Raw genomic sequence first — 17210 nt, 5'->3', positions numbered from 1 at the left:
ATTTTGGTATGTGTATTTTTTACGGAGTTAGGTTTTGCGCTTGTTGAACAAGAATCATCTTAGTAATTTTGAAGATCTAAGGATATATTTGCGGTTTATTTGTGATAATTTATAGTTAGTCTACATGTTCAATTTCGATTTTTGTAGTCGGGATTTTACACATACATTCAATTTTTAAAGATATGGTATTGGCTACTTTGATTCTAACTAATTGAAATTATAAATGATAAAATCGTAAAAAGGGAAAAAACATAAGTAAACATTGCAGATCAATTTGAAATAAGGGATTCGGTACCCTGTGCTCTATTTGTGGATAGATCCTCTGCCTCCTGTTTCAATGGTAATAGTAAGAGGTCTGACGTCTCGCTGAACTACGAAGATTTGCTCTTCCAAAAGTTAGATTTATGTTTATTCAACTTGTTTTAGTTGTCTCCGTACGACGATAGTGTAGGGGAAGCCGAACTTAGGCGAGCACCGCCAACTGGTAACATCATAATTATTGGAGAAGGAATTTCCGATATGTGCTCATTATCAATGATGATACAAGATTCAGTGATCAGCCGCCGATTATTTTGCTTGACGGATCCGTTCCTATGGGATTGAGTGTATGCTAAATACTGCCGGTGTTATGTTGATCCTCATTTTTTTTTCTTAATTTGGCTTTGTTCTGTAGTATTTTGGGCTTTGCTTCGCTTCGCTTCGATTTTCTTTGCTATAAAAGTTTTTGTATTTCTCATATATCCTTTTAAGCAATGAATATAATTTTTTTCCGACAAAAAAGAAATTCACATCGAAAGTGGTCATCCCAAGTTCAGTATATGCTTGAAACTATAACAAGAACATTGATTATGTGCTTAATTTTAATCAAACTATGAAGTACTCTTGAACTCAAAAGAATTTGAATTGCGCAATTAGAACCCTTGAAATTGAACATCCAATTTGGATTTGGATTTTGTTAATGATTGTCTTAAATATCTTACTAAGGAAAGCTTGATATCTTCAAAGTATAACCTTTCCCATATTCTATGTAATCAGTGCATTAAAAAATGCAAAAAATTTCCTTATAAAATGGGGTTAACAAGTGTTGGGGCATCCATTAATAGGGCTTTAGCATTTTAATTTATCTAATCACATTACAACACTGAATCACACATTAGCTATGTTTAAGTTGATCAAAACATTTGATGTGTTCGATTTTAATATTAAATATGTCTTTTGTGATTTGATAAGATACATCATTAAATATATTTCACTAGATCAATTCAAATGGTTTGGGCACTTAAATAATCATTAATAATTTATATAATTAAATTTTGCTTCGGACAATAGTTTTAAAACTTCTACCATCCTTCTACCCGAATTTAGACGATTGTCAATAAATAAAACATTAAGATTGACTGGCATGTTATAGAGGAACAGTTATAAGAATCAACCATTAAACAAGATTAATTATTGTCAATCTCAAACAGATTATGTTGATTTGGATCGACAGATAATTGGGAGGAAGTTGATGGCACAATAGCAAGAGAGTCTGAACCACAATAGTTGCAATTACCTCTGCTGTGGCCACTAATAACGGATCAATGGATTAGTCCAGTTAGAAATTGGGTCTAAAAACTTGTTGGGCCTGCATATAGGGTCGACAGGCTTATGATCAGATATATGTTGACAAAAAGTTCATGTCTATACCGTCTCCACCTCGGAGCATTGACCAGTGTCTATAGTCCGTGCTCTTGAATCAAGAGGCCTTGTGGATCGATCATAAGCTTGATCAAACTTGGGTTTCGGGGCTCGATGATCTTGAGCCGAAAGAACTCCTAAATTCATCCACTATAAGCTAGAACAATCTCTATGTTTGATACACATTTTGTTGAAGCCATCAGAACAGGCCACGTTCCAAAGCAACCAAAGAATCTCTTACCGTGCGGCCTTAAGAATCTCTTCCAAAGTGAGCCTTTTTCGCTATTTCACTTGTGAATGAGATACAAATGAAGAGAGGAGACCCCTTATATACAAGTACATGTTCAACTGTATCTGTAGATCTCTCCTCGATCTAACGGTTACAGGAGTGTACATTTACAATATTGTCCACCCCCAGTCGTATTCTAGAACATACAAGATCTAGGACTTAGTATCCTCGACGTCCGCCCGCACGTTCATGGATCAATCACAGTCCATCGATCCGAAACCCTCACATGGATCTGGAACTGAAGAGACCTACCCCATCAATGTTGGAAGTTTTACTACTATTAGTAGCAGCAGAACCAGCAGCTAAAGATCTGCAATGAACCATGGGCCATTGCTACACAAATAGCATAGTAGCAAAGATCCACAAAGTTATAGATAGTTCCGCTACTTATGTATCTCATGTAATCAGCAGAAAAAAAACATTCACTGTGCGAATACGGTTGGTGTAACATGACAGTAGAAACTTATGTGTCTGTTTCTATAACTGTTAATTGTTTTTATAAAAAAATATTAAAAGTTCGATTAGACTCACGGACCTATTGAGCTGAGTATTGGCGAATTTGAGTTCAACTTGACATGATACTTGAAGCCAAAATTGACCGGATTGACTCAATTGACAAAACGTGAAAAATATTTAGGATTCAATTAGCACAATTAAAAAAATTGACACAATTAAAACATCAAGACTAAATTGGTAAAAGTGAGCGATCCATTTCTGTGGGTCGTGACACTTCCACAGCAGTATCTTGTAACCCTCGAGATCCAACTTTGAAGCACCCTAATGACCTTTCGGAGTCAGACATCAGTTCAATGGCACAATACAATGCTCTGGCGGTCTACGCCATCAATCCAAGCACACGGGGATCGATATTCCAGTGATTTATATAAGGTTGTTGATGGGAAAAAAAACCCATTAGTACTATCGAACCCACTCGTCCCATAAAGTTATCGCAATCGAATAGCTATTCGTGTCGTAGAACTATTAGTGCTTTGAATAGAACATTTACACAACAATGACGGGAATAACATGAGAGACAGTCAGTAAAAGCCTGACTGCAATCCGGACAGGGTTTCAAACCCTCGACGATCACAATGCCAACTTATTGTACTCTATACACGTAATATAGCGTATTGTATTCCCACAGGCCAAGTAAATACTTACACAATATCATCACTAGAGAAGATAGAAGTATCCACTCACAATATAAGGGTCTCATCTTTGACCGACCAGCACAGATGAGATGCACACTTCATGGCCCACAACGATCCTTAACTGTCCGCTACAGATGAGGCCAATCCAATGTCGAAATCAAAGCCAATGCATGTGAGCTCTCGCTTGTCCCCATCATACATCTTCATCTTCAGGGAATATGAACCCTGCATGCCAAACATGATTACCATATTAGGTGAAATCCACGACACAATATTCCAGGAATATCTAGAACCAGAAGGAAGTCATGCTAGAAGGGAGCACTAACAAGAATTTGCACAAACAGATCACACCCCCAGGACAAAGCCAGCAAGGACAAAAAGCAAGAAACGAGGTTGGAAAAAAAAAAAAAACAAAGAGAAGAAGAAGAAGAAGAAGAAGAAGAGAACCTTAAAAGGAATAGTACAATATCAACTTAGCATTCATATGATGTTCAAGTCATTTCATGGTTTGGAGCGGTTGATATGACATTCTACTAGATTGCAGAGACAAAACCCAACATCGCAGCACCAAAACTGCGATGATCTATGCATTTATTAAATTTTATCCTATTTGTGAGATCATTAAATTATGAGTCAGGGGCATAGAATAAGTTACACCAGCTATATTGATACTTAGGACAACATCACCATACTTCGAGAATTAAATTACAAGAGAAAGCATCCAACAATTTCAGTGAATATTTTTGCCAAGATTCACTTGCACGCGGACCCAAAAGTATTATCAAACTGACCAAATAAAAGTCGAAGAATACTATCTAGATATGAGAAGAAAGGAAAAAATGAATGCGTCAAACTGTCCGATCAAATGGCAACACTGCTCTGGATAAATCTAGGTCCAACATTGACTATGGTGCTTTAAACAGAAGAAAGCCATTTTAAAAATCTTGGCAAGAATTAAACCACCACAGGCTGCAGATTAGAAAGTTCTGGAGATGAGCAGCTGGAGTAGCTACAGGATTTTGTTTCCTTACCACAGAGAGAATTCTTGCAATCAAAGATTTCTACAAGAATATTCTAAACATGGAGTAACACTCGTAAGGAGTCAGAAATTTTTTTTTAAAAAAAAAAACAGAGTTTCAGTGGACGAAAATAAGGTGCCTTAACGGAAGCATAAATTGGGTAAAAAAAAAAAGGCAGTATAAAACTAAGCAAGGAGACCCTGTAAATGGTGGTAGCAATGTCGCACAACTGAGAACTTCCAAATCTCATTACCACCTCTTTATGTCAGGTAACCAGGCAACACTTTAACAAAAACAAGACAATGTAACATTGAATAGACATATCAAGGAAGCAGGATTGAGATCTTAAGTTATTGCACGTCAAAGTAAGATTTGCAATCACGTTCCTCTTCTGCATTATATTGCAAAACAGTAGTAAAGAGCGCAAAACAAGTTTCTGGGATTTAAATCTTGTAAAAATGAATCATCAAAGTATAAACTTACTGGTGGTGTGTATCCTGGCAGGACTTGAGAATGAGCAACCACAAATTCCCCTGTCGTTACGGGGCAAGATGTCTCAGAGCAAAGGTCATGGGTCTCACTGTGAATGTGCCACCCAAAGTATGAAACATCAATAACCAGTTTCCCTCCAGAGATTGCCAAACCTGCAAAGACAACCCCAAAAGCAATGGTAACGCAGAGCACACGTGCATGTTGCCCAACACATATCTTGACAAAGCATCAAATTTCCTAACTTCTTTCTTTATTTTTGGGTCAGAATCAAATTTCTTAATTTGACTGTGCCTTATTTCGCTCTAAACAAGAGGTAACGACACCATCGACAAAGGAAAGTGAAAATGGAAACAAGAAACTACCCGTCGATGCAGAGATGCTGAAAGTAGCTGTCTTGCCTCTCGCAACCGGATAAGGCGAAATCTCAACCCCCGTCACCTTCACATCATATTCAGTCTTCTTATCTGCATCACACACAACAAACCCATAACCAAAAGGGGGAATAAGGGGGTAAAAAAGAAAAACAAAATCAACCCTATTGAGCAAACATGTATACTTCATCACTTTCAACACCAACATCTAAGCCACCACAAACTACCATCTATCTTAAAAATCATTTACGCAACAAATCAAGCACCGAAATTTCAAATCCCTCGTTCACATCCTACGAAACTACGATCACGCCATCATCGCAGAACATCATCAAATTCTCCCGAGACCCCATCATTCGATTCGAAAAGCCACGGCGACAGGGGGAAAAACTGACCGCAGTAGCTGACTTCGGTGGTGGTGGCGGCGGCCCGAGCCAGGGACGCGACCGCGCAGAGCGCCAACACGATCAGCTTCGACTTCACCATCCTCACGCACCACCCACTTCGCTTCTCCGGCCTGTCAAGGCAAAATAATCAACGAAATCGCAGAAATTTCAGATTTTGCAGAGAGCCCAGAAACCAATTCAAACCAATGCATGGAAAATCGGATCGCAGAGAGATTCTTCCTCCAACCTGCGATTTTGGGATTGGGTTTTGAGCAGCTGCCGTCGGGGATCGAACGAGGCTCTTCGTTCTTATCGAGGAACAGGATCGGATGGAAGTCGTCGGTTCGTGTTGCGGCACCTCTGACTTCGGGAATTTTTCTTTTTGTTTTTGGCTTGACTTTATTTTTTTGAATTTCGCAAACCTATATTGCAAATGACTCCTCCGATTTCCCTGTATTTGCAATGTCATCCCTGCGCTTTTATGTATGGGTGTGCAAAGGAACCGAGAACCGGGAACCGCCCAAAATCGGACTGGACCTGCAGAATCGATGCTTCCTAAGGGAATCAGTGGATACCGGTCCGGTTCTTGATTCCACATGTGGAACTGGTCCGGGTCTGGACCGGACCAGTAACATATATTTAATTTTAAAAAAAGAAAAATTCTAAAAGTCGTAATCTGAAACTCGCTCGTCTCGTCTCAAACTCTTACTGTCTCACTCTCATCTCAAACTCTAATCTCTCTCATCTTAGTGTCTCACTCTCACCTTGATCTCTTCGTCTCCGTCTTTCGACTCATTGCCTCAACTCTCAAGATCAACTCCCATTGACTCATGGACTCTTAATATCTGGTTTTGTATCTGTTTGGAATAGCTTTACTGACACTCCAATAATTCTGTATCTGATGGCTCTCTCTAGACTTTGCCATCTAATGATGCTGCTGGTATTTTGATGGACAACGAGGTATTCTCATATCATGACTTCCACTCTTATTCTAGTACTTTTTGAAAATTTATTTTCATTAGCTACTAAAAATTTAGTTGTCATATGAGTTGCTTTAATGGATTGGTAAATAACCACAACTGCTCGCTGGAGAGAAACTTTGTGTCACGGCATGATTTGGTATGAGATGGAAGTTTTTTGTTTGTTGCTTTATTTTCGCTTGAAATTCCTCTCTGCACTGTCGGGAGGAGGAAGGCAGCAAATGCCAGTGTTGTCGGACTTGTGTCATCGAGTTTAGGAACGTCGTGGCTGGGCATCGCGTGAAACTTAGTGGGATCGTGCGGTCCGGTTCCCGGATGGATCTATGGAACCGACGGGCGTTTTCCGATTTCAATTCTTTAGAACCAGTCTTTAGTAAGCGGTTCCCGAGTCCAAGGTGGGAACCACCCACCTGGACAATACTTGTCCCTACTTTTATGTTTCTTGCCATAAAATTTTATGGTCTAATCATATTCGATGACTATTAATTTCACCTATCGTGGAATGTCTTGAGACTATTGTGTGTGGATATTTCTTTAATTTTTGTAGCAATAATTACGTTAGGCCGTCGTCGAGACTGTGCAAGAATCTTGCCAGAGTCGAGTTCTCACCGACAAGGAGGAGATTGATGAAGGATGAGAGTAGGGGTGATCGGTTCCCGGTCCAGTCCGATCCAGTTCCCAATTTTGAGAACCGGAGACTAGACCGGTTGGTCTTAGGATCGGCAACTAGTCACTTTTTTATTTTTTTTTTACCACAACAAGAGAGAGTGACAAATCTTAATATATTGACGGAAGCGATGATGAGTAAAGAGCCATTGTGGTGGGGAAAATTACCAAAAAAGTCCTAAACCTTTTGCAGCTGTGCCAATTCAGTCCTAAACCTCTTTTTTTGGCCAATTCAGTCCTAAATCTTTTGCAAACCAGCCAATTTAGTCCTTTTGGCCGGCTGGCGTTGATGTGGCCACCGGCCGGCTGAAGTGGTGCCGGCCGGCGTTCACGTGGCAATATTTTAATATTTATTATTATTATTTTCGAATTTTTTTTCTTTTTTTTTCTTTTCCTTCTCCCCCCTGGCCTGTCCGGCCAGGGGGGAGGCTCGCCGGCGAGGGCCCAGCTCCGGCGAGGCGAGCTGGACCCTCGCCGCCGCTGGGCGAGCTCGCCCGGCTCCGGCGAGGCGAGCCGGGCCCTCGCCGCCGGGCGAGCTCGCTCGGCTCACGCAAGGTGGAGCTCGCCATGGCTAGGCGAGCTCCGCCTCGCCAGATCTGGGCGAGGCGGAGCTTGCCCGGCTCCGGCGAGGCGGAGCTCGCCCCGTCATGGCGAGCTCCGCCGCCATGGCAGGGCGAGGTCCGCCTCGCCGGAGCCGGGCAAGCTCGCCCAACTCCGGCGAGCGGAGCTCGCCTGCCATGGCGAGCTCCGCCTCGCCGGATCCGGGCGAGGGCGGAGCTCGCCATGCCATGGCGAGCTCGCCTCGCCCGGCGCGAGGGCCCGGCTCGCCTCGCCGGAGCCGGGCCTTGCTGGCGAGCCTCCCCTGGCCGGACAAGCCAGGGGGGAGAAGGAAAAGAAAAACAAAAGAAAAAAATTCAAAAATAATAATAAAAAAATATTAAAATATTGCCACGTGGACGCCGGCCGGCGGCCACGTTAGCGCCGACCAGCCAAAAGGACTGAATTGGCTGGTTTGCAAAAGGTTTAGGACTGAATTGGCAAAAAAAAAAAGGTTTATGACTGAATTGGTACAACTGCAAAAGGTTTATGACTTTTTTGGTAATTTTCCCCATTGTGGTGCGACGATAAGGGGAAGCGTTGTACGTGGATTTAGTTTATATTATACTAATTTTTTTGAATTTTTTTGAAGAAATAAAAAAAATATATATATATTTGTAGTTGGTCCGATCTGGTTCCTCCTTGGAAACGGGAATCGGACCGCTCAGACACCGGTTCCACTTTTAAGAATTGAAAACCGAACTGACACTCCCAAGAACTGGACCAAATCAGCCGGTCCGGTCCGGTCTGAGCGGTTCCCGGTCCGGGCGGTCCGTTTTGCACACCCCTAAATGAGAGTCTTGCAAACACAATGTTGGATTTATATGGGATGTTTTGATTTGATCTAGGATTTAGATACCTATCTTCGTTTGATTTCACTTGTTTTAGACTTATTTCCCTAAGTGAACTCTTACTTAGGTCCCGTTAATATCGGACTCACAAACAATTGTTTTATGAGCTTCGATGATGCATGAATACTAATTATCGAGTTTGGCGTTTCGGTCTCTTTTCTCTTATCTCTTCAGTTCCTCCTTCCTTTTCTTGCTATTCGATTTTCCCGCCCAATCTACCATTCCAAACCTATCTTTCCACGCACCTCCGTTCATCATTTTACCGGACGACAAGCATCCCAAGTACAAACATGGGAGACGCATAGATAGGTGTCGCCTATGAACGAGTTAAAAGGAGAAACGGGGAAAAGATCTCGAGACCTCTGAAGCTAGATTTGATTTGTTTTAACACAAACTTGAGACGGAACTTACGACAAAGCAGTAAGCCATTGTAAAGAACAAAAATTTGTCCTAAGCAATACCGAAGTATATAAGACCAAGTCTGTATTAAAAGTTTAAACTGCTCGCGCTATTACGATGAAGCCTTGAGCGGGAAGCCCGAGCCATGTCAAAAAGGTTAGGTGTCGAATTTTAGGCATGGGGCTTTGAATCCAAGGATAAAGTTGAGTGCAATGTTATTTATTCAGAAATACTAAACTTTTAAAAGATAATGCGAACTATATTTCATATCTTAACACTCTAAAAAGGCATCACGAGGAAATTGGACAGGAAAAAAAAAATGAATTACTAGGGTTAATTAGGTGCTCATTATTGTTTTAGTTTAGTGTTGCTTGAACTTAAATGCTTAAGACTTGATATACATTTCTAGGAAGATTCAAAGATAGGTGAGCCACCTCCATGCATAGCAACGTAATTGGGGTTGACCAACATAAAAAATTGATACTACACAATAAGTCATGGACTTATTCTTTGCTACTCGGTAGATGGTTGGGAATAGATTACGTTGAAAGTTGACTTGCTTAGACTCCATTTATTTTATAAAAAATGAATAATTTAAAAAATATTTTTTAAAATCGATCGTCTGTATCGCTTGAAATAATTAGTTAATATAAAAAGTTTTCATCATCAACAACAATTTATGTCTAAACACATTCGTGGATGGCGAAAGCATTTTTCTTTCATTCATTTCTGTAAGTGATACAAGTGATCATTTTCAAATAAATAAATTTTAAATAATTTATTTTTCGCGAAATAAACAAATCCTTAATTGACTTTACTTCCCGAGAAATGTATGTGTGGACACTAGCTAAGGGTGCGTTTGGTAACGTTTCTATTTCTCTATTTTTTCTGTTCTTTTGCTCCCCGGAATAGAAAAAGAACAAAAATTCGTTTGTGTATATAAGTTAATTTTTCTATTTCTCGAAATAGAAAAGTAGCCAGTGAATAGATTTGGAACAGAAATAAGAAGTAAAAAAATCTACTTTTCTGTTTCCAGGAACAAAAAGAGAAACAATATCAGTTTAGAGAAACAATTTCATATACCATTAAATTCCAAAACCCTAAAACCCAAAACCCAAAACCCTAAAACCTAATACCCAAAACCCCAAAATCCAAACCCAAACCTCAAACCCCGAACTCCAAAACCCAAACCCCTAAACCCCTAAACCCCAAACCCCAAACCCCAAACCCTAAACACAAAACCCTAAAAACCTAAACCATAAATTCTAAACCCTAAACCCTAATTTCCTCGATCACCACCTGGTATTTACTTTGTCTATAAGGATTAATTTTCTTTATAATCGTATTAAGATCATCCAATTCTATATCATAATATATTTTGATTCTATTTATAGTCTAGTTTTATCCAAATATGAATTGTTTAGTCTTCACTGACATTTTTATAATTAAATGAAAAAAATTGGGAATAGAAACTTTTAGGATTGTACCAAACGCATTTCTGTTCTTTTTTTATTTCAGGAATAGAAAATTTGTGTAGTTATCAAATAGATTCTTTTGCTCAGAAACTTGTCTATGGAATAGAAATAGAAAAAATTATTTTTGAACAGAAATTGTTTCTAGAAATATAAATGTTACCATAAGCACATTAGCTGAAGATTTATGAGCTGTACCTTGAAATCTGGATCAAATCACTAGTCAATGTCCATGTTTCTGCTAGTCTAAGTGAAGGATGCTGACATGTGCTTCCAGCATGTTTCCATGAAGAACAAGAAAGGGTGATGAGACGGTAATCTACCGTCCCCCAATATATCAATTTGACACATCCTTAGTCTCAAACTCAATCAAATCGTGTTGGTCACATCTATGGAATTGTTATAGTGATAGATGAAGTCTCGCTGCCCTAAATTAGCGCATGTTTTAAAGCCATGCAAGCATACATGAGACACAATTTTACCGGTGACGCTTTCCAATGGGGGCTATTTTAGGTGGTATCAGAGCTAGATTGGACATGTCGGATCCCACGTTATCGATACATGAGCCGATGTATTGGTAGAAAATTTTGATCCCATGTTACCGATACATGAGCCGGTGTATTGGTAGAAAATTTTCACGCTACTTCAAATTAGCAAGATAGGCTTGGATGGGGATACCTAAAAGTGAAATGTAGAACTAGTAGTGTCGTTTACGACTAAAATTGCCATTACAAGTAATATAGTGTAACGAATGTTAGAAATTCTTATCAATGCGTGTTGCTAATCGCATAATATTTTAATTTGTAAACAATAAGCTGCTATACAAATTATAAATTATATGGGTCAAAGTGCCCAAATACAGTTATGGAGTGATCATATTATATTGGGCTTTAACACATACTGGTTATGGTAATAATGTGGTTGGACGGTCAATATAGACCGGTATTTTAATATGAGCATATGATGGATGGGATGGTTACAATAAACGCTATAAATAAGCTATGGTCCCATCTCCTATCCTAAGGGTTGAAACACTTATGATCTATCCATTTAAACCATTTAAAGAAGGGAAGGGAGAGGAAGACCTAGCCTTGGAATTTGTGCACTCATTTTCAGGTTGATCGGTTCAATTGATAATACCACCAAGCAGGGCTCAATCAAGTATAAATTTGCAACACAATTTCTAGGTACTCTGAATCTATATATGAATCCACAGTCGTTAAATTTCAATATGGGGCATCAGAGCCACTCTTATATAGATTTAGAATCCAATTGATACTTAATCTTGATGAGAATTCGTGCATAGTGCTTTCGTCGCAATGTCTATTAGCTGAAGATTTTGTTATGACATTAGATAGTTCTATGTGCTTAACTTCGAAATTGATATAGGGCTATTTTTAATTTATAGCATGTTGAATAAATCTTTTTATATTCCATGACCTAAATCGGCCTTAATATGCGTTGATTTTATATTAGATCGAGTTATTGCCCTCTTAAGCGAAGATTTTCTCACTACATTTCTGTAGCAGAATCCTGTCAAGCATCATCAATTGGAGTAGGAAGATCGGCTGTTCCCAGCTATTCATTGTCTTTGTGATAGGCACCGTAGTAACTGTTTCAGAAGGAACAATCGGAGGAATAGAAACAACTTGATTTGGTTTGGAAGTTTCAATAGATGTCCAAGCTTCAGCAACATCAAACTCCAAATGCAAAAAATCAACGTTCTTACTACTAGGAGTAGGACAATAAAACCTGCAAACTTTTGACCTTTCAAGATACCCTATAAAGAAGCAAGGAGTAGTTCTAGGATCAGCCTTTTCTCATATGGTTTTCAGATGTTTACCTCAGCAGACAAGCCCCAACAAGAAAATAAGTTGGGAGAAGGTTTTCTTTCGGTCCAGATTTCGCGAGTTGTTTTAGGTACAGATTTGCTAGGGACTTTGTCTAGGGCATATATGGCAGTCATAAGCTTCATCCCAATGATGATTGGGTAGGTTATACATGCTCACCATGCTCCTCACCATATCAATAAGAGTGTGATCCCACCTTTGGCCGCACCATTTGGTTGATGACTATATGGCATGGTCTATTGGGCAACAATCTCATAATTTTGCTGCCCGGTTGCATCACCACCATGACCAGACCTTACAACCTTGATGACTTCAACAGGTGTGGTAATGATCACAGTTGTGGTATGGAAGGTCCCAAAGCTGCCATAAAGAAAGTTGTCAAGTGTTTCTTTTGAAAAAAGAAAAGATACTGAATAAAGACTGCTTTAAATCATAAGAGTTTGTTTTGTGTCCACTTTAGCCGACGCGTCTTGTGATTCTTGGCGAATTCATGGCGGCGAGTCTGTCCATGGTGCAATCTCATTGCAGGGGTTCAGAAGCATATGGAAACCAATTCAGTCTGACCAAGCTTAAAGTAGTGAATAATTGAGAAGTTGCTGACGAGTTAAATAGGTGTTGTTAGGTTGACTTAAGAGTCTGGTTTTGAACTTGTTTTGGAAAACACCTTTTATGTTCCTTCTTTTACAAGAAATTTGATTTCTATTCAAGTGTTGGACGAATCTGGTTTGTCATTTGCTTTCGGTGATAGTACAGTTCAGTTATCTTTGAATTGTACAGTTGTTGGATCTGGTGCTTTATGCAATGGTTTATATCAATTATGTTTGGTTTCGAATCATGTTCAAGAATCTCTCTGTTAATCTTCTGTCCCCAAAAGATCTTTGTCAAATGAGATGCCTTCTTTATATAATCCGTGAGAGAGTTTCTGAACAAATTACTCTTTAGGCTATGGGAACTTGGTGCTGCATCTACATCCATATACACCAAGAAATTTTGAATCTGATACAAGGAGATGTGTGCAGTATGAACTTGAAAAAAAAGGAAGACTTGAAGAAAATGCTATCTATATAGAAGAAGCTCTGGAGATCCAAAAAGAATATGAGGCTAATCATACAAGGAAAACTGCAGTATTAGCTGGGAAAAAAAACAAGAATAAATATCCCTATATATAGAAGAAGAGAAGAACATGAGCTCATTTACAGTGGAACCAACATGTCCAATTCAGAATCCTATACCCTTCTTGATGAGGATCTATATATGATTCAATCTCTCCTACTCGCGAGTGGAACCACCTCTGCAAGCGGAGTCGGGAGCGGAGTCGGCAGAGGCGACGTCCTACACACCGGGCACGTAGGGTGCAGCCGCAGCCACGGGTCGATGCACATTTGGTGAAACAAGTGGCCGCAGTCGGGCAACACCCGGAGCATGTCGGTGCCCTTGTAATCCCCCAGGCAGACTGAGCAGCAGCTTGCGGTGGAGCCCATCCTCTCGAGCTTCGCCTCCGAATAGAGCAGCTTCGGGTAGCCCGTGATGGTGGCCTCGTCGAGGCCCACCTCCACGACGACAACTTGCTCCGGATCAGGCGGGGGCGGCCGCTGCTGGTGCCGCATCCTCCCGGAGGCGGCCGACGTCTGGAGGTTCCGTGCGCAGAAGTAGGAGGCTAGGGTTATGGTGGTGATGAGGAAGAGGATCCCGATGGAGACCCCAATGCCGTAGCCGAGGCCCCCGATGTTGTTGCCGCCGAGGAACCCGCCTGAGTCCGTGGCGGTCGTGTTCATCTCCTCAAGCAGCCTGTAATCCAATGGTCAAGATGGTGGTGAGATCGGTTAGAGGTGTGTGTGTGTCAGCCATGGTCACGGCAGAAAGTAAGGGCTTTACATGGGGGATCAAGGATTCAAAAGTCAACGGTAGCAACACGTAGTGATGGAGATTGGATTGAGAGAGAGAGAGAGAGAGAGAGAGAGAGAGTGCTTTAATGAAGGGAAGATGCATTTGGGCAATGCGTAGGAATACAAAAATGTTAGAAAGTCTAATTGCTTCGAAAGAAGTACTTGCGAATACAAAATGAAACATTAGTAGGTTTTCCTCCTTAGTTTTTTTTTTTTGGCTACGTCAACGGTTTGGCCTAAATACAGAAGACAACGCGTTGTTTGTAATCCTTTCTTTTTTCTCTCTCTCGCCTGCGGTTTGCCAAGCCTATTCTATTGCACGAAGTGGGGGATACGTCAGAAAAGTTAGAGTGACGTGAATGATTCTATGATTATTATAGTCACGGGGGGGAAAATTTCAAACTCTGTCACCGGCTTTCGTCCCTGAATATGTCAATTTGGATACCCAATTTTAGAAAAATATGCGATTTGCATCTCCAGATAATATCCATAGGCTAAAGAATGCCAATCTCCCCCCGCAGAGACGCCGTGCCGAAGCGGACCCTAGGTGAGCTCTATTCTCCGCATCTCTCTCTCTCTCTGTCTTCTTTACCACGGCCCGGTTCAATGAAGGGTCGAGCTGGACGACACCGTGATGAAGCTCAACCAGATCTTGGTCGCACTGCGGTCTAGCTCAATGTTGCACTGGAGCTCGACCAATCTATGTTGAGCTCAATGCTGCGGCACATGAACTCGACAAGCGACAAGCCATGGTTTTAACTACTTATCTTTGCTCTACCAGATATAGGTTTCTTGACACGAACAAGGTGAAGGGACCCCAGCTCTCAGCAAGGGGTGGTGGCTTTACTGAGGGCGGTGGCAGCGGGTCGCAAACGCATCCAAGGAGGAGAGGGGCCTGAGCAGGGGGGGTTGGGTGGGTTCGGGTTTAGGGTAAGTGTTCGCTCGTTTTACGACGAGGAATACCTTTCACCGAAACTTTGATTTTCGATTTTTATTAAGATAGGTTCTGTGGCTTGATTTCTAAGAGAGTTGTGGCGAAAAACAGAATGTAGCACAGGATTATATGGAACGGATTGAAATCGAATGGATTGAAAATGGATCTGAAATCAACAAGGTTCCAACCTACGTTACAATACTCCTATGAAAGCTGTAAAGGACTTGAAAGTTGACTAAAGTTGCAGGAAGCTGTAAATGCAGGAAGTAAAGGTACATAGGAAACTAAGTGCAGATAAGCTTGAGTGTTTTTGCATTGTTCTTGATGTCCCTTCCTCTTTCTTTCTTATGAGTATTTGTATCTCCTCATATCCTGTAACTGCTTGCCGGTTACTTCTATGTTTTCAAACTTTGAATCTTGGCGCTTCTAATAACTGCCTTATCTAACCACGTTTTTTCAAATTCATTGTCCGCTAAAACTTGATCTCAACAGCTGGGACGATTTCAAATTTGGACAAGTAACTCCCCACAATCTGCTCGTGCTCACTATCTCCGCTTTTTGCTCATAACTTCCTGCTATCATGATTTACGTGGCTGGGCCGTGATTCATCTTTACCGATTTTCTGTAATTTCGGTATATTCCCGAAGTATAGACTTCCCGAATTTCGGGAAAGAGTTAACGTTCCGAGGCATAATGGCTCCAACGCTTTTTTTTTTTTAACTCCCGAACTATGACTTTCCATGTTTCGGTAAATATACCGATCTTCACCAATCACCGAATTCGGGATATGATGTCATTCACGCTTGCTTCCCAGCATGTTCCTAATTTTATCCAAACGTATTTCGGAAGATGGCTGATTTTCATTATACACTAGATTCGGCATTAAAGCCGACTCAGCGTCTATGCCGATTCTTATTTTGGTATCAACAGATGCCCCCTTTTAAAAGGATTAAAAGAACTTTTAATTCTTTTAAATGTCAGAAAAAAGGGTACTTACTTTTTACTCTTACTGTCGTTTCGTCACCTCGCTTCGCGCGCTTGTCCTTTCGTCTTCAAAACACTTCTTCTAAAAATCGTTCCTTTCCTCGTTCCTCTGCATCCTCAACTTCTCGACTTTCTGCAATCTCTCCCAACATTCGTCTAAACCTAATGGCTTCCAAAGCTTTCAAGGATCAAACTCTTTCCTTTTCCGCATCAGATGCCCTTGATCGGTACCATCTGTTCCGAGATTCCGAGGATTTTAATGAAGAATTTCATCTGCTCTCTGTGGAGAACAACTACGAAGATTCTTACATCCTTGGCCCAGCAGTTCACAATCACTTCTCTGTTCCAAAATGCCTGTCAAGCCACTTCCCACGTCACCAATTTGAGGTACTTCCAGTCCACGAATCCTCTATCTTGGCGTATTAGTGGCATTCTCGTCTCCCTCGCCTTAGGGCTTTTTCTGACTTTGAGCCTGATTTCTACCAATGGTACCTTCGACTCCTTCCTTCTAAGGGTTCTCTTTGGGATACCCTTTTGATTCATAATGCTCTGCGTCTTAGCTGCTTCGATTACCATTTGAATCACGAACTGATCGGCGCATTATCCTATTTTTGGTCAACTTCCACTAACTGCTTCTTTTTCCCTTTTTCTCCTATGTCGGTAACTTTGCTTGACGTATATTGCCTTACTGGGCTTTCTCCTCTAGGTACAGACCAATCTACTCTGTCTCCCGATTCTCGTTCGCTGCTTGGTAAATTGTCTGATTCTGAAATGGCCTATGGGGCATTCATTAAGAAAATACTTTAAGAAGGAAAGTACAGTTACCGACGAGGAGCACACTGCTTTTCTTTTGTACTGGCTTTGTAAATTCCTTTTCTGCCGCTCTATAGTTAGGGTCTCAAACGATTTTGTTGCTGTTGCCTCTGCTTTAGCTTCAGGGACCTCACTTGCCCTAGGCAAAACAATGTTGGCCCTGTTATATCGGGGTTTAGCCCATGCTTCCTCCTCCATTGCTTCAGACGAAGTTAGTGGAGTTTTTGGTGGTCCTCTTTGGCTTCTTCAAGCATGGGCAGCTTTCTATTTCGCTGCTTGGTTTTCCAAGGATCAAGTTCTCCAACCCCTTTCGGTTTCCATTCCTGACCAACCAGTCTGCCAAGCCTTGAGCAGAAAATTGGTCCCTGTTTCCAAAGAGCCATCTTCTTA

At 41.0% G+C, this 17210-nt stretch overlaps 2 protein-coding genes across 2 annotated transcripts; both read right to left on the bottom strand.

The window, feature by feature from the left end:
* Positions 1–2885: 2885 nt before the first annotated feature.
* On the bottom strand, positions 2886–5755 carry LOC115678638 (uncharacterized). The gene is made up of 5 exons (XM_030602031.2): positions 5636–5755; positions 5398–5519; positions 4994–5095; positions 4623–4783; positions 2886–3345 (listed from the first exon to the last, which is right to left on the bottom strand). The coding sequence occupies exons 2-5, from the start codon at positions 5486–5488 to the stop codon at positions 3238–3240; spliced, it is 462 nt and encodes a 153-aa protein (XP_030457891.2). The 5' UTR covers positions 5489–5519; positions 5636–5755; the 3' UTR covers positions 2886–3237.
* A 7492-nt stretch (positions 5756–13247) lies between these two features.
* On the bottom strand, positions 13248–14474 carry LOC115678536 (RING-H2 finger protein ATL70). The gene has a single exon (XM_030601926.2). The coding sequence runs from the start codon at positions 13976–13978 to the stop codon at positions 13463–13465; it is 516 nt and encodes a 171-aa protein (XP_030457786.1). The 5' UTR covers positions 13979–14474; the 3' UTR covers positions 13248–13462.
* Between the last annotated feature and the right edge of the window lie 2736 nt (positions 14475–17210).

This window comes from Syzygium oleosum, unplaced genomic scaffold (assembly GCF_021117445.2).
Source record: "Syzygium oleosum isolate NSW1041296 unplaced genomic scaffold, Sole_v2.1 Sole_v2.10, whole genome shotgun sequence".
Taxonomy (NCBI): domain Eukaryota; kingdom Viridiplantae; phylum Streptophyta; class Magnoliopsida; order Myrtales; family Myrtaceae; genus Syzygium; species Syzygium oleosum.
Note: the sequence above shows the minus strand (reverse complement) of the source record. Positions and strands in the feature narration are given on the sequence as shown.